The sequence below is a fragment of the Rhea pennata genome, chromosome 17 (genome assembly GCF_028389875.1).
Source record: "Rhea pennata isolate bPtePen1 chromosome 17, bPtePen1.pri, whole genome shotgun sequence".
NCBI classification, from domain to species: domain Eukaryota; kingdom Metazoa; phylum Chordata; class Aves; order Rheiformes; family Rheidae; genus Rhea; species Rhea pennata.
In genome coordinates, this window is record NC_084679.1 from 10782008 (window position 1) to 10805653 (window position 23646).

General features: G+C 64.2%; 1 gene segment (V, D, J or C); it reads right to left on the reverse strand.

Moving 5' to 3' along the window:
* Positions 1-18648: 18648 nt before the first annotated feature.
* On the reverse strand, positions 18649-19175 carry LOC134148383 (Ig lambda chain V-1 region-like). The segment is given in 2 exon segments: positions 18649-18965; positions 19104-19175. Coding segments are annotated over 2 exon segments (363 nt in total).
* Between the last annotated feature and the right edge of the window lie 4471 nt (positions 19176-23646).

Consider the following 23646-nt stretch of genomic DNA (forward strand, 5'->3'; position numbering starts at 1 on the left):
GGGCCGCTTGGTGTTATCACGTATCGCAGTGACCGGGGCACTGCCAGGCTTCTGCTGGATCCCGCTGTAGGAGCTGCTGCTACTCCCAGAGCAGGTGATCCGGGCAGCTTCTCCCGGGGACACGGACACCGAGGCCGGCTGCTGAGTCACTGCTGCCTGGACCAGGGAAGCTGCAGAGGGAGAGGAGAGAGGGCAGAAAGCAACTGGTCAGCAAGTGCCGGAATAGCAAAGACCCCCGGGCAGCGGGACATGATTAGGCCCCCGTGACCACAGGCACCGGCTGGGGACACCCAGGGTGGCCGGGGATCCCAGGCTGCCCTTGACAGCACTGGGGAATAGTCCAGGATCCACCAGGCCCTAGATATAAGACTTCTCTTGCTAGTGGGATAGGTGATTTACGGCTCATCTCTACAAGGGCACATGACTAAAGAAGGACAATGTTAAACTGGGAATCCCTGTGACCAAACGGGAGCCAACAGAGCACCCCTACCCAGCTCCTCCCCAGGCCACAGCAGCAGGAGGTTAGCCCATGGAGTAGGTGTGCATCTCCGCAGGTGACTCGGTGGGGACAGTCTCCCTGGACAACCTGGCAGAGCAAGTGGATTGTTGCCTAAGGGTGTGGACTCATCCTGAGCGGGTAGGGAAGAGCATTTGGGAATTGTACGAGACTTATTATGAGATGTTTCATGGAAGGCGCACAGGTGGGGAAAGGCAGGGATCCAGGCAGTCTGGGGGAGGACGAGAGTACGAAATCAGAGGGAAGAGTGGTTGAAAGGGGCCAGGCATGTGCGAACAGGCTGCTGGTCCAGGTGCTGCCCAGGCTGTGTCCTGCACCTGGTCGTTGCAGCCTGGCCTGCCTTAGACTCCATAGCTGACTGTTGCCCCGGGCGAGAGGCTCTCTAGGCTGTGCGGAGGTGCGTCTGTGTTATGGTCCAAGTGCCAGCCTCGGCACAGGGGCCACGGTCGCAAGAGACGTGTTCTGGGGGGAAGCCTCTGGAGAGCCCAGAGAGCCTGCATACGGTGCGAGTGTGCACGGCCCTGCGTATTTGCTAGCGAACATCTGGCCACGCTAGGTGACCTTTGGAAAAGAGGCTTGGGGCCAAGCACCAGAGCAGCCTCCAGTCTGGGCGGGATACTGGTGCCACCAGGGGTCGGAGAGCTGAGTGCTGGAAGAGTCAGGGCATCCAAGCCAGCTACTGGAGAGACCGGGGGGCCTGGGTCAGCTACTGGTAAGGGAGATCGTCTGCGGTTGTGGGGGCCTGCACCTGCTCACCCGTATCCGTAGGAGAGGCAGCTGGGAGATGAGAGGATCCAGGAGCAGCTGCTGAATAGACCGAGTGCCTAAGGTCACACTCAGCAGGGGGATCCATGGTGTTTATACGCATGCGTATGTCTATGCTTTCCACTAATGAGCTGTCATCCTGATCAGCCACAGGGGGAACAGGAAGAGCTGAGCATGGTGGTGCTGCTTGTGCTTGCACAAGAGCCACGTAGCCCTGATCGGTGAGGCAAGATGTGATTCAATGTTTATAGGCAACGTGCGTACGTGTGCACGTCTGCCTTCCAGGAACACACGGGATCTAAAGAAGGAATAGTGTGCGGCAGTGTCTGGAGAGCTGTGGGTTGGGACCTGCACAACCATCACACAGGGACACCAGACACGGCTCAACAGTCCCTGTGATATCAGGATGTTTGTGTCACACTTCCTCATCGCTTGGTGTCAACGTGGCAGCAGTACAAGTACCAGCATAGATACCAGCATAGTAATACGAGCTGCTAGCACAGTAATACACGGCCTCGTCCTCGGCTTGCACCCCAGTGATGGTTAACGTGGTTGTGGATCCAGACAAGGAACCGGAGAATCGAGCAGGGATGTTCGAGGGCCGCTTGGTGTTATCACGTATCGCAGTGACCGGAGCACTGCCAGGCTTCTGCTGGGTCCCGCTGTAGGAGCTGCTGCCAGTACTCCCAGAGCAGGTGATCCGGGCAGCTTCTCCTGGGGACACGGACACTGAGGCCAGCTGCTGAGTCACTGCTGCCTGGACCAGGGAACCTGCAGAGGGAGAGGAGAGAGGGCAGAAAATGTGGGGGCAGTGAGTGCCGAGCGCCTGGAGACTCAGCGAGGGCTGGGAAACCTGCACTAACCGGCCACGCGCACCAATGCTGGCTCTGGCGCTCCCGTTGAGCTGACAAACGATGGGAAAGGGGCCGATCCTGGGGGACCTAAAGCAAGGAATAGTGTGCGGCAGTGTCTGGAGAGCTGTGGTTGGGACCTGCACAACCATCACACAGGGACACCAGACACGGCTCAACGGTGATGGCAGGATGTTTGTGTCACACTTCCCCATTGCTTGGTGTCAACAAGTCAGCAAACCAACTACCAGCACTGCTAGCACAGTAATACACGGCCTCGTCCTTGGCTTGCACCCCAGTGATGGTTAAGGCGGCCGTGGAGCCTGACCCGGAACCAGAGAATCGTACAGGGATGCCTGAGGGTCGCTTGGTGTTTTCATATATCACAGTGACCAGGGCACTGCCAGGCTTCTGCTGGATCCCGCTGTAGGAGCTGTCACCACCAGAGCAGGTGATCTGGGCGGTTCCTCCCAGGGACACTGACACCGAGGCCGGCTGAGTCGGAGCTGCCTGGACCAGGAACCTGCAGAGGGAGAGGAGAGAGGGCAGAAAGCGGCAGGTCAGCGAGTGCCGGAGCAGCAAAGGCCCCCAGGCAGCAGGACGCCACGGGGCCCCTGTGCCCGCAGGCCCCGGCCGCGCACACCCAGGCTGGCCAGGGCACCTGAGCCGTGGGCGAGCACCGCGAGCAGGAGAGCAGCCGCCACCCTGTCCCTGCCCCCGAGGGCCCTGGGCCTCAGCGCCCCCGCACAGGCCCGCACAGGGCCAGGCACAGGCTGCCTCTGCGGGGGGACCCCTGCCCTGCAGCAGCTCCGCTCCGGGCTCTGCGGGCATTTGCCTGTGCCCAGGCGGCCGAGGGGGCCCGCTCCCCCTGGCCCCGCTCAGCCCCCACCGCGGCGGCAGCAGGGCTCGCAGCGCCCAGCTGCAGCGTGTCCCCTGCCTCTCCCAGCCTGGCCCTGGCTCCAGCACTGGAGCAGCTCTGGAAACCGGCAGCAAGGTCATGCAAACAAGCGCCGCCTTGCACGCCGCCTGCCGAGCGGCGCTCAGGGGTCTGCCGCGGCCACAGCCCAGCACCGCTGCTCCTCGGCGGCTCCCCGCGCTGCAAGGCGTGCTCGGGAGCCAGGGCCAAACCCGGCGCCGGCTCACGAGCAGCAGCGGCAGCATCGTGCCCGAGTTACCGCGCAAGGCGCTGCTGCAGCCCCCCCTCGCGGCCTCCCTCCGGTTCGGCGGAAGTGGGGAGAGAAACATCGAGAAGGGGCGGCAAGCTGAGGAGCGCTAAGCGATGCAAATAGGCTTCAAGGCTTCGTGACCTCAAGAAATTCAGCCCTTTTAAGGCTCAGAAAGGAGCAGCCAGCGTACCGGCGCTGGGCGGTCGTACCCGACACCGAGCTGCAACTGCCCGGCTCACGCCGCCGAACGGAGGCTGCACAGAGGCACCTCTAGCTCGAAACCCTACGGGGCCAGAGGGAGAAGGTCTCGGGAACGTCGGCACCAGGAAGGACGCGGCGCTGCTGCTCCACAGGGCCCCGCAGGGCTTGCCCAGAGCGCGGCCTGGCACCGGCAGCAGGGAGCAGCCAGGACGCGCAGTTTTCACCTCGCTGCCCTGCGTGCCCCGCCGGCGCGCCGTGCACCACGAGCCCGGCGATCTTCAGCCTCCTCCTCCTCCTCCTCCTCCTCGGCCCAGCGGATGGCCAGCGTGTCCACGCGCCCGCAGAGCGGCTCCCAGAACTGCCCTGGGCCCCTCGCGGGTCGCTTGCTCGCGCTGCAGCCTTGGGGAAGAGGCACGTTCCCCCGGAGCCAGCCCGCCTGCTCGCCGGAGGGGACAGGCCTGCGCTCTGCTGCGGGACAGGGCGACGCGCCTGCTGGCCGCCACCGAGGCCGAGGGCTCCTGGCTCCCCAGCGCCCGCAAAACGGCCCCTGGGAGCTGCAGGACGCGCACGTTCGCTGCCACTGAACAGCGGCACCCAGCAGCACCAGCCTCCCCCACGGCCACCGACCGCCACCCCAGGGGACGCCTGGGCCACGGTCAGCACGGCTGTCCTGGCCACCACAGCCGCACTCGGCCTCCACCTCGGCCACCTCGGACCCCAGAGATGGTTGCTGTGCCCACAGAGCCGGAACGGGACCTGGAGAACTGCGCAGAGGTGCAGGAGCCTCTCCCGTTGTGCCACTAAATCACAGCCTGCCCGCAGGATACCACCACGTTTCTGCTGGAAGCGGCCAGAAACACTGCTGCTCCCAGGGCAGGTGACCCAGGCAGTTCACCACGGGGACACGGACACCAAGGCCAGCGGAGCCAGCCTTGCCTGGACCAGGGACCCTGCGGAGGGGAAGCAGAGAGGGCAGGAAATGGGGGGGTCAGCTGGGGCCAGAGCAGCAAAGACCCCCACGGCAGCAGGACAGGAACAGGATCACTGTGCCCACACGACCCCTTGGGACAGACGGACCAACAGACCCGCCGCGAGCACAAGGGCAGAGCTGCCCGGGCCCTGCAAGGACAGTGGCAGCAGCAGCGAGGAGCAACGCCGCAGCAGAAGGGCCCTGGGCAGGGGCACACGTAGGGAGCAGAGCCCGGCCCGGCAGGTCCCGGCACAGGGGCAGCTCCAGGGGCAGCGGGAGCAGGAGCAGGGGGCTGCCAGCAGCAACAGGGAGCGGGGTGGTGACACGGCCACACGGTGCCTTTTGTGGGGACAGAGACACGGTGGCCACAGAGCCACCTCCCAGGACAGCAAAGGCAGGACCTTCAGACACGGACACACGCAGCTCCAGGCGGGGCCTCGGGGCCTTTGGGCTGTGCTGCCGGGCTGGGATTTGCACGTCTGCACTCGCACAGGGATATGCCGGACAGTCGCTCCTGGTGGAGCTGTGCGGGCTGGAGGGCAGCGAGGGCACCCGGCAGGGCCCCGGGCACCAGCCTGGCTGCGCAGGAGCTGCTTGTCCCGGCAGCGCAGTCAGGAGGCAGGAGCCAGCACGCTCCCCTCCAGCCTGGAGTCCGTCTCCTCCCGGGAATCACCAAACGCTGGGGGAGAGGCACAGCCCCGGGGACCTAAAGCAGGGCTCAGCCACAGGCAGTGCAGTACATTGCCGGGAGGAGGGCGGCGAGGCCCTGCACGATCATCACACGGGGACAGCAGAGACGGTTCAGTGCTCCCTGCAAAAGCAGGAGGTTTGTGTCACACTTCCCTTTTGCTCCCTGTCACGGTGGCACCAGTATAACCAGCAGCATAGCCACCACAGTAATACACGGCCTCGTCCTCGGCTTGCACCCCGGTGATGGTTAAGGTGCCCGTGGTGCCGGAGGTGGAACCGGAGAATCTCGCAGGGATGCCCGAGGGTCGCTTGTTGTTCTGATATATCACAGTGACCGGGGCACTGCCAGGCTTCTGCTGGTACCAGCCATAGTAGCTACTACCAGAGCAGGTGATCCGGACGGTTTCTCCCGGGGACACGGACACCGAGGGCGGCTGCTGAGTCACTGCTGCCTGGACCAGGGAACCTGCAGAGGGAGAGGAGAGAGGGCAGAAAGCGGCAGGTCAGCGAGTGCCGGAGCAGCAAAGGCCCCCAGGCAGCAGGACGCCACGGGGCCCCTGTGCCCGCAGGCCCCGGCCGCGCACACCCAGGCTGGCCAGGGCACCTGAGCCGTGGGCGAGCACCGCGAGCAGGAGAGGGGCCCAGGCCATGGCGCGATCCCAACAGCTCCGCGTCCCCACGCTGACGGGGCTCTGCCACGGACCCCCGACTCCCTCTTAAACCCCAGCCCGCCCGCGGCACGGCCCCTCCATGCAAATCTGCCCCGCGCTCACCGCCAAAGCCTGCTCGCGCCTCCCTCCGCACCGCCCTCCCCGCGCCCAGCCCGGCTCGGCCACCTTAGACGCAGCAGGGCCTGTCCGAGGTTGGCAGCGGAGACACGTCCCACCGCACACGCCAAAGCCCTGGCACGCACGCAGCCCCCGTCCCCAGAGCAGGACGAGCGGAGCAGGGCCAAAGGCCGGGGAGAGCCGGGCTCCTGGAGCAGGCAGGGCAGCAGGCGGCCCCCGCGGCTCCGACAACCCGGCCGTGGCGCTGGCGCTGGGGCTGTGCCCACCCCCAGGAACACCCCTACACTCCCCATCTGCCCCTCTTACACGCGTCCTGCCCCACACAGGCCTTGGCCATCCCTCTCTGTGCCCGCTGCAATTCGCGCCCTGCACGGCTGCACCTGCCCCGGACTCTTCCCCATCCAGGCAGCTGCCAGCTCCTGCACTCGCGCAGCAGCAACACCCGAGCCCCTGCCGAGGCCACGTCCACAGGGCTGCGTCCACCTCCGGGCTCCCCAGCACAGGAGACCACAGAGGCTCAGCAAAGGGCCACGACGCTGCTGAAGGGATGGGAGCATCTCTCGTACGGGGACGGCCCGACAGAGACGGGACTGTTTTGCCCACGGCAGGGAAGGCTCAGGGAGAAGCTCGTCAATGCTTATGCATACCTGAGGCGGGAGGAAAGAACACAGAGACAGGCTCCTCCCAGAGGCGCCCCGAGACAGGATGAGAGGATGCAAGTGCAAACTGAAACATGGGGAGCTCCTTTTACGTGCAAGAATAAGATTCCTGTTCCCTGAAGGTTGTCCAGCCCTGGCTCAGGTTGCCCAGAGAGGCTCTGAGGTCTCCACCCCTGGAGACAGGCAGAACCCAACGGGACACGACCTGCACGACTCAGCCCTGCTATGGCCCGGCTGGTTGCACAAGGCACTTGCCGAGGCGCATCCAGCCTCAGTGACTCCAGGGCTTCCCTGGCCCCAGCACCTCCGTGGCCCCCTCTTGCTCAGCTGCTTTTCTCTCTTGGCTCCTTCCCCTTCCTTCCTTGCCCACGGGGCCCAGCTCTTCAAGGCCTTTGCTCATTGCCAGGCTACCGCTCCCCAGCACCACCACGGACCATGGGCAGACTGGGGCAGCGCAGGGACGGCTGTGCTAGGACCTGGGCAACCAGCCCAGGGGACCACTGGACACTGCTCCACGGTCACCGCAACGGCAGGAGCTTTGTGTCGCGCTTCCCCATTGATCGGTGTCAATGTGCAATCATAGCTACCACCACAGTAATACACGGCCTCGTCCTCGACCTGCACCCCGGTGATGGTTAACGTGGCTGTGGATCCGGACAAGGAACCGGAGAATCGAGCAGGGATGTTCGAGGGCCGCTTGGTGTTATCACGTATCGCAGTGACCGGAGCACTGCCAGGCTTCTGCTGGGTCCCGCTGTAGGAGCTGCTGCCAGTACTCCCAGAGCAGGTGATCCGGGCAGCTTCTCCCGGGGACACGGACACTGAGGCCAGCTGCTGAGTCACTGCTGCCTGGACCAGGGAACCTGCAGAGGGAGAGGAGAGAGGGCAGAAAATGTGGGGGCAGTGAGTGCCGAGCGCCTGGAGACTCAGCGAGGGCTGGGAGACCTGCACTAACCGGCCACGCGCACCAATGCTGGCTCTGGCGCTCCCGTTGAGCTGACAAACGATGGGAAAGGGGCCGATCCTGGGGGACCTAAAGCAAGGAATAGTGTGCGGCAGTGTCTGGAGAGCTGTGGTTGGGACCTGCACGACCATCACACAGGGACACCAGACACGGCTCAACGGTGATGGCAGGATGTTTGTGTCACACTTCCCCATTGCTTGGTGTCAACAAGTCAGCAAACCAACTACCAGCACCAGAGCAGGTGATCTGGGTGGTTTCTCCCGGGGACGCAGACACCGAGGCCGGCCGCTGAGTCAGCTCTGCCTGGACCAGGGAACCTGCAGAGGGAGAGGAGAGAGGCCAGAAAGCGGCAGGTCAGCGAGTGCCGGAGCAGCAAAGGCCCCCAGGCAGCAGGACGCCACGGGGCCCCTGTGCCCGCAGGCCCCGGCCGCGCACACCCAGGCTGGCCAGGGCACCTGAGCCGTGGGCGAGCACCGCGAGCAGGAGAGGGGCCCAGGCCATGGCGCGATCCCAACAGCTCCGTGTCCCCACGCCGACGGGGCTCTGCCAAGAGCCTCCTACATTGCTCAGAGTCACTGTGTAAACACTGCTACAACCACAGTAACGCACAGCCTTGTCCTTGGTTTACACCCCAGGGATCACCAAGTCTCAGAATTGCTGAGGTTGGAAGGGACCTCTGGAGATCATCTAGTCCAACCACTCTGCTCAAGAAAGGTCACCTAGAGCACGTAGTCTAGGACCGTGTCCAGACGGCTTCCGAATGTCTCCGAGCATGGAGACTCCACGAGCTCTCTTGGCAACCTGCTCCTGTGCTCAGACACCTTCACGGTAAAAAAGTTGCTTGCTGTGTTCAGACAGAACTTCTGTGTTTCAGGCTGTGCCCGTTGCCTCTTGTCCTATCGCTGGGCATCAGCTAGAGGAGTCTGGACCTATTCTCTTTACACCTTCCCTTCAGATATTTAAACGCACTTGCAATGTCCCCATGAGCCAATGGTGCTATTTGTGGAGCCGCAGGTGGAACCCGGGAATCGCGCAGGGATGTTTGAGGGTCACTTGTCATTCAGATATATCACAGTGACCGGGGCACTGCCAGGTTTCTGCTGGATCCAGCCATAGCTGCCGCTACTTCCAGAGCAGGTGATCCGGGCGGTTCCTCCCGGGGACACGGACACCGAGGCCGGCCGCTGAGTCAGTGCTGCCTGGACCAGGGAGCCTGCAGAAGAAGAGGGGAGAAGGCAGAAACGCAAAGCCGGTGGGTGCAGAGCGCCTGGAGACTCGGTGAGGGCTGTCAAACCTGCTCGCACTGACCACGCGCACCAACATCAGCTCTGATGCTGCAGCACTGGCTGGGGGTGGGTTGGGGAGGCTCCGCTGGGGGAGCAGAACCGGGGCAAAGCTCTTCCCAGCACGCTCAGCAGCTCCCAGGTACACACAGCGCCCCAGCTGCTGCCTCGGCCCCGCAGGTGGGCCTCACAGAGGGCGGCGGGATGTTCACGTGCCCCAGGCACCGCCGCCCACATTTGCTCACCCCGGACATCCCCAAAACACAAGGGCCTTTGCCCCTCCAGCACAGCCAGCACTAAACTCCCTCCCTGCTGGGCCTCGGGGCTGTGCTGCCAGGCTGGGATTTCCACAGCTGCACTCGCACAGGGACGTGCTGGACAGTTCCTCCTGGGGGGTCTGTGCAGGCAAGAGGGCAGCGAGAGCACCCAGCAGGGTCCTGGGTGCCAGCCTGGCTGTGCAGGGGCCAGCACGGTCCCCACCACCCTGGGGTCCGTCTCCTCCCTGTGAAGTGTCAAACAAGAGGCACGGTCACAGCCATGGGCAGCACGGGGAGGGTGGTGGTGGGGACCTGTATAACCGTCACACAGTGACAACAGACACTGTTCAATGGTCTCTATTGTAGCAGGATGTTTGTGTCTCACTTCCCCATTGCTTCGCGTCAATGTGGCAGCACGACAACTACCAGCACTGCCAGCAAAGTAATACACGGCCTCGTCCTCGGCTTGCACCCCGGTGATGGTTAAGGTGCTCGTGGAGCCGGAGGTGGAACCGGAGAATCGTGCAGGGATGCTCGAAGGTCGCTTGTTGTTGTTATATATCACAGTGACCAGGGCACTGCCAGGTTTTTGCTGGTGCCAGGTCTAATAAATGTAGCTGCTCCCAGAGCAGTTGATCCGGGCGGTTTCTCCTGGGACATGGACACTGAGGCCGGCTGCTGAGTCACTGCTGCCTGGACCAGGGAACCTGCAGAGGGAGAGGAGAGAGGGCAGAAAATGTGGGGGCAGTGAGTGCCGAGCGCCTGGAGACTCAGCGAGGGCTGGCAAACCTGCACTAACCGGCCACGCGCACCAATGCTGGCTCTGGCGCTCCCGTTGAGCTGACAAACGATGGGAAAGGGGCCGATCCTGGGGGACCTAGAGCAAGGAATAGTGTGCAGCAGTGTCTGGAGAGCTGTGGTTGGGACCTGCACGACCATCACACAGGGACACCAGACACGGCTCAACGGTGATGGCAGGATGTTTGTGTCACACTTCCCCATTGCTTGGTGTCAATGTGGCATCAGACCAAGCAGCACTGCTAGCACAGTAATACACGGCCTCGTCCTCGGCTTGCACCCCGGTGATGGTTAAGGTGGCCGTGGAGCCGGACGCAGAACCGGCGAATCTCGCAGGGATGCCCGAGGGTCGCTGGTTGTTGTCATATATCACAGTGACCAGGGCACTGCCAGGCTTCTGCTGGTACCAGCCATAACCATAGCTGCTACTACCACCAGAGCAGGTGATCCGGACGGTTTCTCCCGGGGACACGGACTCTGAGGGCGGCTGAGTCAGCGCTGCCTGGACCAGGGAACCTGCAGAGGGAGAGGAGAGAGGGCAGAAAGCGGCAGGTCAGCGAGTGCCGGAGCAGCAAAGGCCCCCAGGCAGCAGGACGCCACGGGGCCCCTGTGCCCGCAGGCCCCGGCCGCGCACACCCAGGCTGGCCAGGGCACCTGAGCCGTGGGCGAGCACCGCGAGCAGGAGAGGGGCCCAGGCCATGGCGCGATCCCAACAGCTCCGCGTCCCCACGCCGACGGGGCTCTGCCACGGACCCCCGACTCCCTCTTAAACCCCCGCCCGCCCGCGGCACGGCCCCTCCATGCAAATCTGCCCCGCGCTCACCGCCAAAGCCTGCTCGCGCCTCCCTCCGCACCGCCCTCCCCGCGCCCAGCCCGGCTCGGCCACCTTAGACGCAGCAGGGCCTGTCCGAGGTTGGCAGCGGAGACGCGTCCCACCGCACACGCCAAAACCCCGGCACGCACGCAGCCCCCGTCCCCAGAGCAGGGCGAGCGGAGCAGGGCCAAAGGCCGGGGAGAGCCGGGCTCCTGGAGCAGGCAGGGCAGCAGGCGGCCCCCGCGGCTCCGACAACCCGGCCGTGGCGCTGGCGCTGGGGCTGTGCCCACCCCCAGGAACACCCCTACACTCCCCATCTGCCCCTCTTACACACGTCCTGCCCCACACAGGCCTTGGCCATCCCTCTCTGCGCCCGCTGCAATTCGCGCCCTGCACGGCTGCACCTGCCACGGACTCTTCCCCATCCAGGCAGCTGCCAGCTCCTGCACTCGCGCAGCAGCAACACCCGAGCCCCTGCCGAGGCCACGTCCGCAGGGCTGCGTCCACCTCCGGGCTCCCCAGCACAGGAGACCACAGAGGCTCAGCAAAGGGCCACGACGCTGCTGAAGGGATGGGAGCATCTCTCGTACGGGGACGGCCCGACAGAGACGGGCCTGTTTTGCCCGCGGCAGGGAAGGCTCAGGGAGAAGCTCGTCAATGCTTATGCATACCTGAGGCGGGAGGAAAGAAGACAGAGACAGGCTCTTCCCAGAGGCGCCCCGAGACAGGATGAGAGGATGCAAGTGCAAACTGAAACATGGGGAGCTCCTTTCACTTGCACGACTCAGCCCTGCTATGGCCCGGCTGGTTGCACAAGGTGCTTGCTGAGGTGCATCCAGCCTCAGCGACTCCAGGACTTCCCTGGCCCCAGCACCTCCGTGGCCCCTCTTGCTCAGCTGCTTTTCTCTCTTGGCTCCTTCCCCTTCCTTCCTTGCCCACGGGGCCCAGCTCTTCAAGGCCTTTGCTCATTGCCAGGCTACCGCTCCCCAGCACCACCACGGACCATGGGCAGACTGGGGCAGCGCAGGGACGGCTGTGCTAGGACCTGGGCAACCAGCCCAGGGGACCACTGGACACTGCTCCACGGTCACCGCAACGGCAGGAGCTTTGTGTCGCGCTTCCCCATTGATCGGTGTCAATGTGCAATCATAGCTACCACCACAGTAATACACGGCCTCGTCCTCGGCCTGCACCCCGGTGATGGTTAACGTGGCTGTGGATCCGGACAAGGAACCGGAGAATCGTGCAGGGATGTTCGAGGGCCGCTTGGTGTTATCACGTATCGCAGTGACCGGGGCACTGCCAGGCTTCTGCTGGATCCCGCTGTAGGAGCTGCTGCTACTCCCAGAGCAGGTGATCCGGGCAGCTTCTCCCGGGGACACGGACACCGAGGCCGGCTGCTGAGTCACTGCTGCCTGGACCAGGGAAGCTGCAGAGGGAGAGGAGAGAGGGCAGAAAGCAACTGGTCAGCAAGTGCCGGAATAGCAAAGACCCCCGGGCAGCGGGACATGATTAGGCCCCCGTGACCACAGGCACCGGCTGGGGACACCCAGGCTGGCCGGGGATCCCAGGCTGCCCTTGACAGCACTGGGGAATAGTCCAGGATCCACCAGGCCCTAGATATAAGACTTCCCTTGCTAGTGGGATAGGTGATTTACGGCTCATCTCTACAAGGGCACATGACTAAAGAAGGACAATGTTAAACTGGGAATCCCTGTGACCAAACGGGAGCCAAGAGAGCACCCCTACCCAGCTCCTCCCCAGGCCACAGCAGCAGGAGGTTAGCCCATGGAGTAGGTGTGCATCTCCGCAGGTGACTCGGTGGGGACAGTCTCCCTGGACAACCTGGCAGAGCAAGTGGATTGTTGCCTAAGGGTGTGGACTCATCCTGAGCGGGTAGGGAAGAGCATTTGGGAATTGTACGAGACTTATTATGAGATGTTTCATGGAAGGCGCACAGGTGGGGAAAGGCAGGGATCCAGGCAGTCTGGGGGAGGACGAGAGTACGAAATCAGAGGGAAGAGTGGTTGAAAGGGGCCAGGCATGTGCGAACAGGCTGCTGGTCCAGGTGCTGCCCAGGCTGTGTCCTGCACCTGGTCGTTGCAGCCTGGCCTGCCTTAGACTCCATAGCTGACTGTTGCCCCGGGCGAGAGGCTCTCTAGGCTGTGCGGAGGTGCGTCTGTGTTATGGTCCAAGTGCCAGCCTCGGCACAGGGGCCACGGTCGCAAGAGACGTGTTCTGGGGGGAAGCCTCTGGAGAGCCCAGAGAGCCTGCATACGGTGCGAGTGTGCACGGCCCTGCGTATTTGCTAGCGAACATCTGGCCACGCTAGGTGACCTTTGGAAAAGAGGCTTGGGGCCAAGCACCAGAGCAGCCTCCAGTCTGGGCGGGATACTGGTGCCACCAGGGGTTGGAGAGCTGGGTGCTGGAGGAGTCAGGGCATCCAAGCCAGCTACTGGAGAGACCGGGGGGCCTGGGTCAGCTACTGGTAAGGGAGATCGTCTGCGGTTGTGGGGGCCTGCACCTGCTCACCCGTATCCGTAGGAGAGGCAGCTGGGAGATGAGAGGATCCAGGAGCAGCTGCTGAATAGACCGAGTGCCTAAGGTCACACTCAGCAGGGGGATCCATGGTGTTTATACGCATGCGTATGTCTATGCTTTCCACTAATGAGCTGTCATCCTGATCAGCCACAGGGGGAACAGGAAGAGCTGAGCATGGTGGTGCTGCTTGTGCTTGCACAAGAGCCACGTAGCCCTGATCGGTGAGGCAAGATGTGATTCAATGTTTATAGGCAACGTGCGTACGTGTGCACGTCTGCCTTCCAGGAACACACGGGATCTAAAGAAGGAATAGTGTGCGGCAGTGTCTGGAGAGCTGTGGGTTGGGACCTGCACAACCATCACACAGGGACACCAGACACGGCTCAACAGTCCCTGTGATATCAGGATGTTTGTGTCACACTTCCTCATCGCTTGGTGTCAACGTGGCAGCAGTACAAGTACCAGCATAGATACCAGCATAGTAATACGAGCTGCTAGCACAGTAATACACGGCCTCGTCCTCGGCTTGCACCCCGGTGATGGTTAACGTGGTTGTGGATCCAGACAAGGAACCGGAGAATCGAGCAGGGATGTTCGAGGGCCGCTTGGTGTTATCACGTATCGCAGTGACCGGAGCACTGCCAGGCTTCTGCTGGGTCCCGCTGTAGGAGCTGCTGCCAGTACTCCCAGAGCAGGTGATCCGGGCAGCTTCTCCTGGGGACACGGACACTGAGGCCAGCTGCTGAGTCACTGCTGCCTGGACCAGGGAACCTGCAGAGGGAGAGGAGAGAGGGCAGAAAATGTGGGGGCAGTGAGTGCCGAGCGCCTGGAGACTCAGCGAGGGCTGGGAGACCTGCACTAACCGGCCACGCGCACCAATGCTGGCTCTGGTGCTCCCCGTGAGCTGACAAACGATGGGAAAGGGGCCGATCCTGGGGGACCTAAAGCAAGGAATAGTGTGCGGCAGTGTCTGGAGAGCTGTGGTTGGGACCTGCACAACCATCACACAGGGACACCAGACACGGCTCAACGGTGATGGCAGGATGTTTGTGTCACACTTCCCCATTGCTTGGTGTCAACAAGTCAGCAAACCAACTACCAGCACTGCTAGCACAGTAATACACGGCCTCGTCCTTGGCTTGCACCCCAGTGATGGTTAAGGCGGCCGTGGAGCCGGACCCGGAACCAGAGAATCGTACAGGGATGCCTGAGGGTCGCTTGGTGTTTTCATATATCACAGTGACCAGGGCACTGCCAGGCTTCTGCTGGATCCCGCTGTAGGAGCTGTCACCACCAGAGCAGGTGATCCGGACGGTTCCTCCCAGGGACACTGACACCGAGGCCGGCTGAGTCGGAGCTGCCTGGACCAGGAACCTGCAGAGGGAGAGGAGAGAGGGCAGAAAGCGGCAGGTCAGCGAGTGCCGGAGCAGCAAAGGCCCCCAGGCAGCAGGACGCCACGGGGCCCCTGTGCCCGCAGGCCCCGGCCGCGCACACCCAGGCTGGCCAGGGCACCTGAGCCGTGGGCGAGCACCGCGAGCAGGAGAGCAGCCGCCACCCTGTCCCTGCCCCCGAGGGCCCTGGGCCTCAGCGCCCCCGCACAGGCCCGCACAGGGCCAGGCACAGGCTGCCTCTGCGGGGGGACCCCTGCCCTGCAGCAGCTCCGCTCCGGGCTCTGCGGGCATTTGCCTGTGCCCAGGCAGCCGAGGGGGCCCGCTCCCCCTGGCCCCGCTCAGCCCCCACCGCGGCGGCAGCAGGGCTCGCAGCGCCCAGCTGCAGCGTGTCCCCTGCCTCTCCCAGCCTGGCCCTGGCTCCAGCACTGGAGCAGCTCTGGAAACCGGCAGCAAGGTCATGCAAACAAGCGCCGCCTTGCACGCCGCCTGCCGAGCGGCGCTCAGGGGTCTGCCGCGGCCACAGCCCAGCACCGCTGCTCCTCGGCGGCTCCCCGCGCTGCAAGGCGTGCTCGGGAGCCAGGGCCAAACCCGGCGCCGGCTCACGAGCAGCAGCGGCAGCATCGTGCCCGAGTTACCGCGCAAGGCGCTGCTGCAGCCCCCCCTCGCGGCCTCCCTCCGGTTCGGCGGAAGTGGGGAGAGAAACATCGAGAAGGGGCGGCAAGCTGAGGAGCGCTAAGCGATGCAAATAGGCTTCAAGGCTTCGTGACCTCAAGAAATTCAGCCCTTTTAAGGCTCAGAAAGGAGCAGCCAGCGTACCGGCGCTGGGCGGTCGTACCCGACACCGAGCTGCAACTGCCCGGCTCACGCCGCCGAACGGAGGCTGCACAGAGGCACCTCTGGCTCGAAACCCTACGGGGCCAGAGGGAGAAGGTCTCGGGAACGTCGGCACCAGGAAGGACGCGGCGCTGCTGCTCCACAGGGCCCCGCAGGGCTTGCCCAGAGCGCGGCCTGGCACCGGCAGCAGGGAGCAGCCAGGACGCGCAGTTTTCACCTCGCTGCCCTGCGTGCCCCGCCGGCGCGCCGTGCACCACGAGCCCGGCGATCTTCAGCCTCCTCCTCCTCCTCCTCCTCCTCGGCCCAGCGGATGGCCAGCGTGTCCACGCGCCCGCAGAGCGGCTCCCAGAACTGCCCTGGGCCCCTCGCGGGTCGCTTGCTCGCGCTGCAGCCTTGGGGAAGAGGCACGTTCCCCCGGAGCCAGCCCGCCTGCTCGCCGGAGGGGACAGGCCTGCGCTCTGCTGCGGGACAGGGCGACGCGCCTGCTGGCCGCCACCGAGGCCGAGGGCTCCTGGCTCCCCAGCACCCGCAAAACGGCCCCTGGGAGCTGCAGGACGCGCACGTTCGCTGCCACTGAACAGCGGCACCCAGCAGCACCAGCCTCCCCCACGGCCACCGACAGCCACCCCAGGGGACGCCTGGGCCACGGTCAGCACGGCTGTCCTGGCCACCACAGCCGCACTCGGCCTCCACCTCGGCCACCTCGGACCCCAGAGATGGTTGCTGTGCCCACAGAGCCGGAACGGGACCTGGAGAACTGCGCAGAGGTGCAGGAGCCTCTCCCGTTGTGCCACTAAATCACAGCCTGCCCGCAGGATACCACCACGTTTCTGCTGGAAGCGGCCAGAAACACTGCTGCTCCCAGGGCAGGTGACCCAGGCAGTTCACCACGGGGACACAGACACCAAGGCCAGCGGAGCCAGCCTTGCCTGGACCAGGGACCCTGCGGAGGGGAAGCAGAGAGGGCAGGAAATGGGGGGGTCAGCTGGGGCCAGAGCAGCAAAGACCCCCACGGCAGCAGGACAGGAACAGGATCACTGTGCCCACACGACCCCTTGGGACAGACGGACCAACAGCCCCGCCGCGAGCACAAGGGCAGAGCTGCCCGGGCCCTGCAAGGACAGTGGCAGCAGCAGCGAGGGGCAACGCCGCAGCAGAAGGGCCCTGGGCAGGGGCACACGTCGGGAGCAGAGCCCGGCCCGGCAGGTCCCGGCACAGGGGCAGCTCCAGGGGCAGCGGGAGCAGGAGCAGGGGGCTGCCAGCAGCAACAGGGAGCGGGGTGGTGACACGGCCACATGGTGCCTTTTGTGGGGACAGAGACACGGTGGCCACAGAGCCACCTCCCAGGACAGCAAAGGCAGGACCTTCAGACACGGACACACGCAGCTCCAGGCGGGGCCTCAGGGCCTTTGGGCTGTGCTGCCGGGCTGGGATTTGCACGTCTGCACTCGCACAGGGATATGCCGGACAGTCGCTCCTGGTGGAGCTGTGCGGGCTGGAGGGCAGCGAGGGCACCCGGCAGGGCCCCGGGCACCAGCCTGGCTGCGCAGGAGCTGCTTGTCCCGGCAGCGCAGTCAGGAGGCAGGAACCAGCACGCTCCCCTCCAGCCTGGAGTCCGTCTCCTCCCGGGAATCACCAAACGCTGGGGGAGAGGCACAGCCCCGGGGACCTAAAGCAGGGCTCAGCCACAGGCAGTGCAGTACATTGCCGGGAGGAGGGCGGCGAGGCCCTGCACGATCATCACACGGGGACAGCAGAGACGGTTCAGTGATCCCTGCAAAGGCAGGATGTTTGTGTCACACTTGCCTTTTGCTCCCTGTCTCGGTCGCACCAGTATAACCAGCAGCATAGCCACCACAGTAATACACGGCCTCGTCCTCGGCTTGCACCCCGGTGATGGTTAAGGTGTACGTGGAGCCAGAAGTGGAACCGGAGAATCTCGCAGGGATGCCCGAGGGTCGCTTGTCATTCCAGTAAATCACAGTGACCGGGGCACTGCCAGGCTTCTGCTGCATCCAGCCATAGCTGCTTATACCATCGTAATCACTGCTAGCCCCAGAGCAGGTGATCCGGACGGTTTCTCCCGGGGACACGGACACCGAGGGCGGCTGCTGAGTCACTGCTGCCTGGACCAGGGAACCTGCAGAGGGAGAGGAGAGAGGGCAGAAAATGTGGGGGCAGTGAGTGCCGAGCGCCTGGAGACTCAGCGAGGGCTGGCAAACCTGCACTAACCGGCCACGCGCACCAATGCTGGCTCACGCTCCCGTTGAGCTGACAAACGATGGGAAAGGGGCCGATCCTGGGGGACCTAGAGCAAGGAATAGTGTGCGGCAGTGTCTGGAGAGCTGTGGTTGGGACCTGCACGACCATCACACAGGGACACCAGACACGGCTCAACGGTGATGGCAGGATGTTTGTGTCACACTTCCCCATTGCTTGGTGTCAACGTGGCATCAGACCAAGCAGCACTGCTACCACAGTAATACACGGCCTCGTCCTCGGCTTGCACCCCGGTGATGGTTAAGGTGCCCGTGGAGCTGGACTTGGAACCGGAGAATCTCACAGGGATGCCCGATGGTCGCTAGTTGTTATATATCACAGTGACCGAGGCACTGCCAGGCTTCTGCTGGAACCAGGCATAGTTGGTGCTGCTGTAGTAACCGCTGCTAGTCCCAGAGCAGGTGATCCGGACGGTTTCTCCCGGGCACGCGGACACCGAGGGCGGTTGAGTCACTGCTGCCTGGACCAGGGAACCTGCAGAGGGAGAGGAGAGAGGGCAGAAAGCGGCAGGTCAGCGAGTGCCGGAGCAGCAAAGGCCCCCAGGCAGCAGGACGCCACGGGGCCCCTGTGCCTGCAGGCCCCGGCCACGCACACCCAGGCTGGCCAGGGCACCTGAGCCGTGGGCAAGCACCGCGAGCAGGAGAGGGGCCCAGGCCATGGCGCGATCCCAACAGCTCCGCGTCCCCACGCCGACAGGGCTCTGCCACGGACCCCTGACTCCCTCTTAAACTCCCTGCCTGCCCATTGGAACAGGCCCTCCATGCAAATCTGGCACAGCCATCGGCAGCACGGAGTGAGCAGTGGTTGGGACTGGTGGAACCAAAACACAGGGACAGCTAGACACTCTTCAAGGATCCCAGCGCTGATGAGATATTTAGGTCACACTGCTCCACTGCTCTGGGGTGTCATGGTAGCACTACCACTACCACAGTAATACACGGCCTCGTCCTCGGCTTGCACCCCGGTGATGGTTAAGGTGGCCGTGGTGCCGGAGGTGGAACCGGAGAATCGCGCAGGGATGCCCGAGGGTCGCTTGTCACTGTTATATATCACAGTGACCGGGGCACTGCCAGGCTTCTGCTGGTACCAGCCATAGTAGCTGCTACTACCACCAGAGCAGGTGATCCGGACGGTGTCTCCCGGGGACACGGTCACCGAGGGCGGCTGCTGAGTCACTGCTGCCTGGACCAGGGAACCTGCAGAGGGAGAGGAGAGAGGGCAGAAAGCGGCAGGTCAGCGAGTGCCGGAGCAGCAAAGGCCCCCAGGCAGCAGGACGCCACGGGGCCCCTGTGCCCGCAGGCCCCGGCCACGCACACCCAGGCTGGCCAGGGCACCTGAGCCGTGGGCGAGCACCGCGAGCAGGAGAGGGGCCCAGGCCATGGCGCGATCCCAACAGCTCCGCGTCCCCACGCCGACGGGGCTCTGCCACGGACCCCCGACTCCCTCTTAAACCCCCGCCCGCCCGCGGCACGGCCCCTCCATGCAAATCTGCCCCGCGCTCACCGCCAACGCCTGCTCGCGCCTCCCTCCGCACCGCCCTCCCCGCGCCCAGCCCGGCTCGGCCACCTTAGACGCAGCAGGGCCTGTCCGAGGTTGGCAGCGGAGACACGTCCCACCGCACACGCCAAAACCCCGGCACGCACGCAGCCCCCGTCCCCAGAGCAGGACGAGCGGAGCAGGGCCAAAGGCCGGGGAGAGCCGGGCTCCTGGAGCAGGCAGGGCAGCAGGCGGCCCCCGCGGCTCCGACAACCCGGCCGTGGCGCTGGCGCTGGGGCTGTGCCCACCCCCAGGAACACCCCTACACTCCCCATCTGCCCCTCTTACACACGTCCTGCCCCACACAGGCCTTGGCCATCCCTCTCTGCGCCCGCTGCAATTCGCGCCCTGCACGGCTGCACCTGCCACGGACTCTTCCCCATCCAGGCAGCTGCCAGCTCCTGCACTCGCGCAGCAGCAACACCCGAGCCCCTGCCGAGGCCACGTCCGCAGGGCTGCGTCCACCTCCGGGCTCCCCAGCACAGGAGACCACAGAGGCTCAGCAAAGGGCCACGACGCTGCTGAAGGGATGGGAGCATCTCTCGTACAGGGACGGCCCGACAGAGACGGGCCTGTTTTGCCCGCGGCAGGGAAGGCTCAGGGAGAAGCTCGTCAATGCTTATGCATACCTGAGGCGGGAGGAAAGAAGACAGAGACAGGCTCTTCCCAGAGGCGCCCCGAGACAGGATGAGAGGATGCAAGTGCAAACTGAAACACAGGAAGCTCCATTTACACGCGAGAATAAGATTCCTGTCCCCTGAAGGTTGTCCAGCCCTGGCTCAGGTTGCCCAGAGAGGCTCTGAGGTCTCCACCCCTGGAGACAGGCAGAACCCAACGGGACATGACCTGCACAACTCAACCCTGCTATGGGCCGGCTGGTTGCACAAGGTGCTTGCCAAGGCCCATCCAGCCTCAGCGACTCCAGGACTTCCCCGGCCCCAGCACCTCCGTGGCCCCCTCTTGCTCAGCTGCTTTTCTCTCTTGGCTCCTTCCCCTTCCTTCCTTGCCCACGGGGCCCAGCTCTTCAAGGCCTTTGCTCATTGCCAGGCTATGTCTTCACAGCAGAGGCCTGGCAATGACCTCCAGGAACACCACCAACTTCCCCCTACAAACCCATCACAGGCCCCACAGACTGGGGCTGGCCAAACGCAGCCAGTGCTGGGGCTGCCCATGAACTTCCTCACTGCCCATCATGGCAGGGCACACGCCGAGACGCTGATGGGCACAGGCAGCAGCAGGGCTACACGAGGGCTGGACCCCTGCACGCAGCACGGACAGGTCATGCTGCGGCAGGGCACGTGCCCCACGGCGGCTCTGCCTCACCAGCACATTTGAGCCTGCACTGCCAGGTCCCAGCAGCAGCGGGGAACTGAGGAGCCCTGGCACCGCTGTGGGTTTGTGCCTCACCTCCCCCTCGCTCAGCGTCACGGTGATCAGCACTGCCAACCCAGGCACCACAGTAACACACAGCCTCATCTGTGGCTTGCACCCCCGTGGTTAACGTGCCCGTGCAGCCAGAGGTGGAACCGGAGAAACGCGCAGCAATGCCCGAGGGTCGCTTGTCGTTACCACGTATCACAGTGACCGGGGCACTGCCAGGCTTCTGCTGGAACCAGCCATAAGCGTAGCCGCTGCTACCCCCGGAGCAGGTGATCCGGGCGGCTTCTCCCGGGGACGCGGACACCGAGGCCGGCTGAGTCACTGCTGCCTGGACCAGAGGAGCAGGCAGAGGAAGACAAGGAAGGGAGAGAACAGGAGGTCAGTGAGTGCCAGAGCAGCAAAGCCCCCCACCACATCCAGGCAGGATGGAGCTCATGCCCCCGCAGGCCCTAGAGAACGGGACACCCAGCGTGCCAGCCCCCGAGCCCAGGCACCCTCTTTTGGAGTGGTGGTAGCCAGCCCCTGGGCCGCCTGCCTGCTGCTGCCCCCAGGGCCTGCCAGGTCCCCGTGGCTGAGGTTGGGCTGCCCCCAGGCACGGCCGGCCTTGGGCACCCAGCCTTTGGGACACCCCTTGGGGCATCTGGGGCCTGGGCCACACTGAGCCAAGGGGTGAGGCGATGGCTGGCCGAGAGCACGGGCAACGTGCCCAGCCCAACAGAGCTTGGCTAGAGACACTTCCATGGGCGCGAGAGCCAAGTCTCAGGAAACAACACAGGGCGCAAGGGACAGCAGGAGGAGGCTGGTCCCAGACCCTCTCACGCAAGGGCCCTTGGCAGCAGATTGCTCTGATCTCAGCCAGAGGAGAGCTGAACTTCCCCCAGGATGCAGATCTCAGCACCTCTCTGCACTCCTCTCCCTGTGTCAGGCCACCCTCAAAACGGACAAGCAGATGCCCAGCGCCCCGGGGGCTCCAGGTGGATCTGCGCAGGCGGAGGGCAGGGAGGGCACCTGGCAGGGCCCTGGGCGCCAGTCTCGTGCAGGAGCTCCTTGTCCTGGAAGCACAGGAAGCAGGCAGGGCCCAGCACAGCCTCCAACAACATGGGGTCTGTTCCCTCCCCGTGAACGGGGACAGGAACAGCCCTGGGGCCCTAAAGTGGGGTGAGCTGGGACACCAGGCAGAGCCACAGGCAGCACAGGGCAGCGTGCAGAAGACTGTGGTGGGGACCTCTCCGACCATCTCACAGGGGCACCAGGCACTGTTCAGTGGTCCCTAGGATGGCAGGGTAATTTGTGTCACAGCTCCCCTTTGATCGGTGTCACCAGCGCCGCTGTCCCACTTTTATAATACACTGCCTCATCCTCGGCTTGCACGCTAGTCAGGGTTAACGCGCCTGTGGAGCCAGACCTCAAACCAGAGAATCGCGCAGGGATGCCCGAGGGTCTCTTGCTGTTACCATATATCACAGTGACTGGGGCACTGCCAGGCTTCTGCTGGAACCAGCCATAACCCCAGCCGCTGCTAACCCCGGAGCAGGTGATCCGAGCAGTTTCCCCCAGGGAAACATGGACAGAGAGGGCAGCGGAGCCAGCCTTGCCTGGACCAGGGACCCTGCGGAGGGGAAGCAGAGAGGGCAGGAAATAGGGGGTCAGCTGGGGCCAGAGCAGCAAAGACCCCCGCGGCAGCAGGACAGGAACAGGATCACTGTGCCCACACGACCCCTTGGGACAGACGGACCAACAGCCCCGCCCCGAGCACAAGGGCAGAGCTGCCCGGGCCCTGCAAGGACAGTGGCAGCAGCAGCGAGGGGCAACGCCGCAGCAGAAGGGCCCTGGGCAGGGGCACACGTCGGGAGCGGAGCCCGGCCCGGCAGGTCCCGGCACAGGAGCAGCTCCAAGGGCAGCGGGAGCAGGAGCAGGGGGCTGCCAGCAGCAACAGGGAGCGGGGCTGGCAGGAAAGTCAGCACATTCACAGGCATGGCTGTGCAGAAGGGACCCGAACCAGAACACTTACTGCACCCGTTGTCTTGCTTGACCAGCTCTTTGACTCTGGGCTTTGTCTGTCACTTTCCTAATGCTCGGTGTCACCATGGCCCTGGATGGCACTGCTCTCCCAGTTAGCACAGCAGTACCCAGCCTTGTCCTCTACCTGGACTCCAGGCGTTGTGAACATGTTCATGGAGCCAGAAGCAGAACCACAGAATCACTCCAGATGCTCAGCACTCTCGTGCCATTGTGGCAGTGACCGGAGCATTGTCAGGCTTAGCTGGTACCATGCAGAGCTGCAGCTGCTGCCACAGCGGGAGATCTGGGCAGGTTGTCTGCGGACACGGACACCGAGGACAGCTGAGTCAAACCAGTAGGCAAGCAAAGGGCTGAGGCTACCCACCTCTCCCTGCCCACCTACAGAGCGCCTAGGGGCTCAGTGCGGGCTGGCAGACCTGCACACACCAGCCACGGGCACCAGTGTCACCTCAATGCTGCACTGCTGGCCCCAGGGCTGAAGCTCAGCCAGGGGAGCAGAAAATTGCAATGCTTTCCCCAGGACATGCAGCAGCTTCCAGCTCTCTGCACTGGCCACCTGTCCCCGCTGTCCCTCAGACGAGCTTGGGCAGCGAGGGCAAGGCCAGGCACGGCATTTGCAGCACCAGGGCCCGGGCGCCTGGGACAGCTCGACAGCCCCACACAACAAGTCTCACTTCCCCATTGCTCTGGGGCACCATGCGATCAGTATCACTACCAGCATAGCTGCTAGCACAGTAATACACGGCCTCGTCCTCGGCTTGCACCCCGGTGATGGTTAAGGTGGCCGTGGAGCCGGACTTGGAACCGGAGAATCGCGCAGGGATGCCCGAGGGTCGCTGGTTGTTGTTATATATCACAGTGACCGGGGCACTGCCAGGCTTCTGCTGGATCCAGCCATAGTAGTTGTAGCCACCACCAGAGCAGGTGATCTGGGCGGTT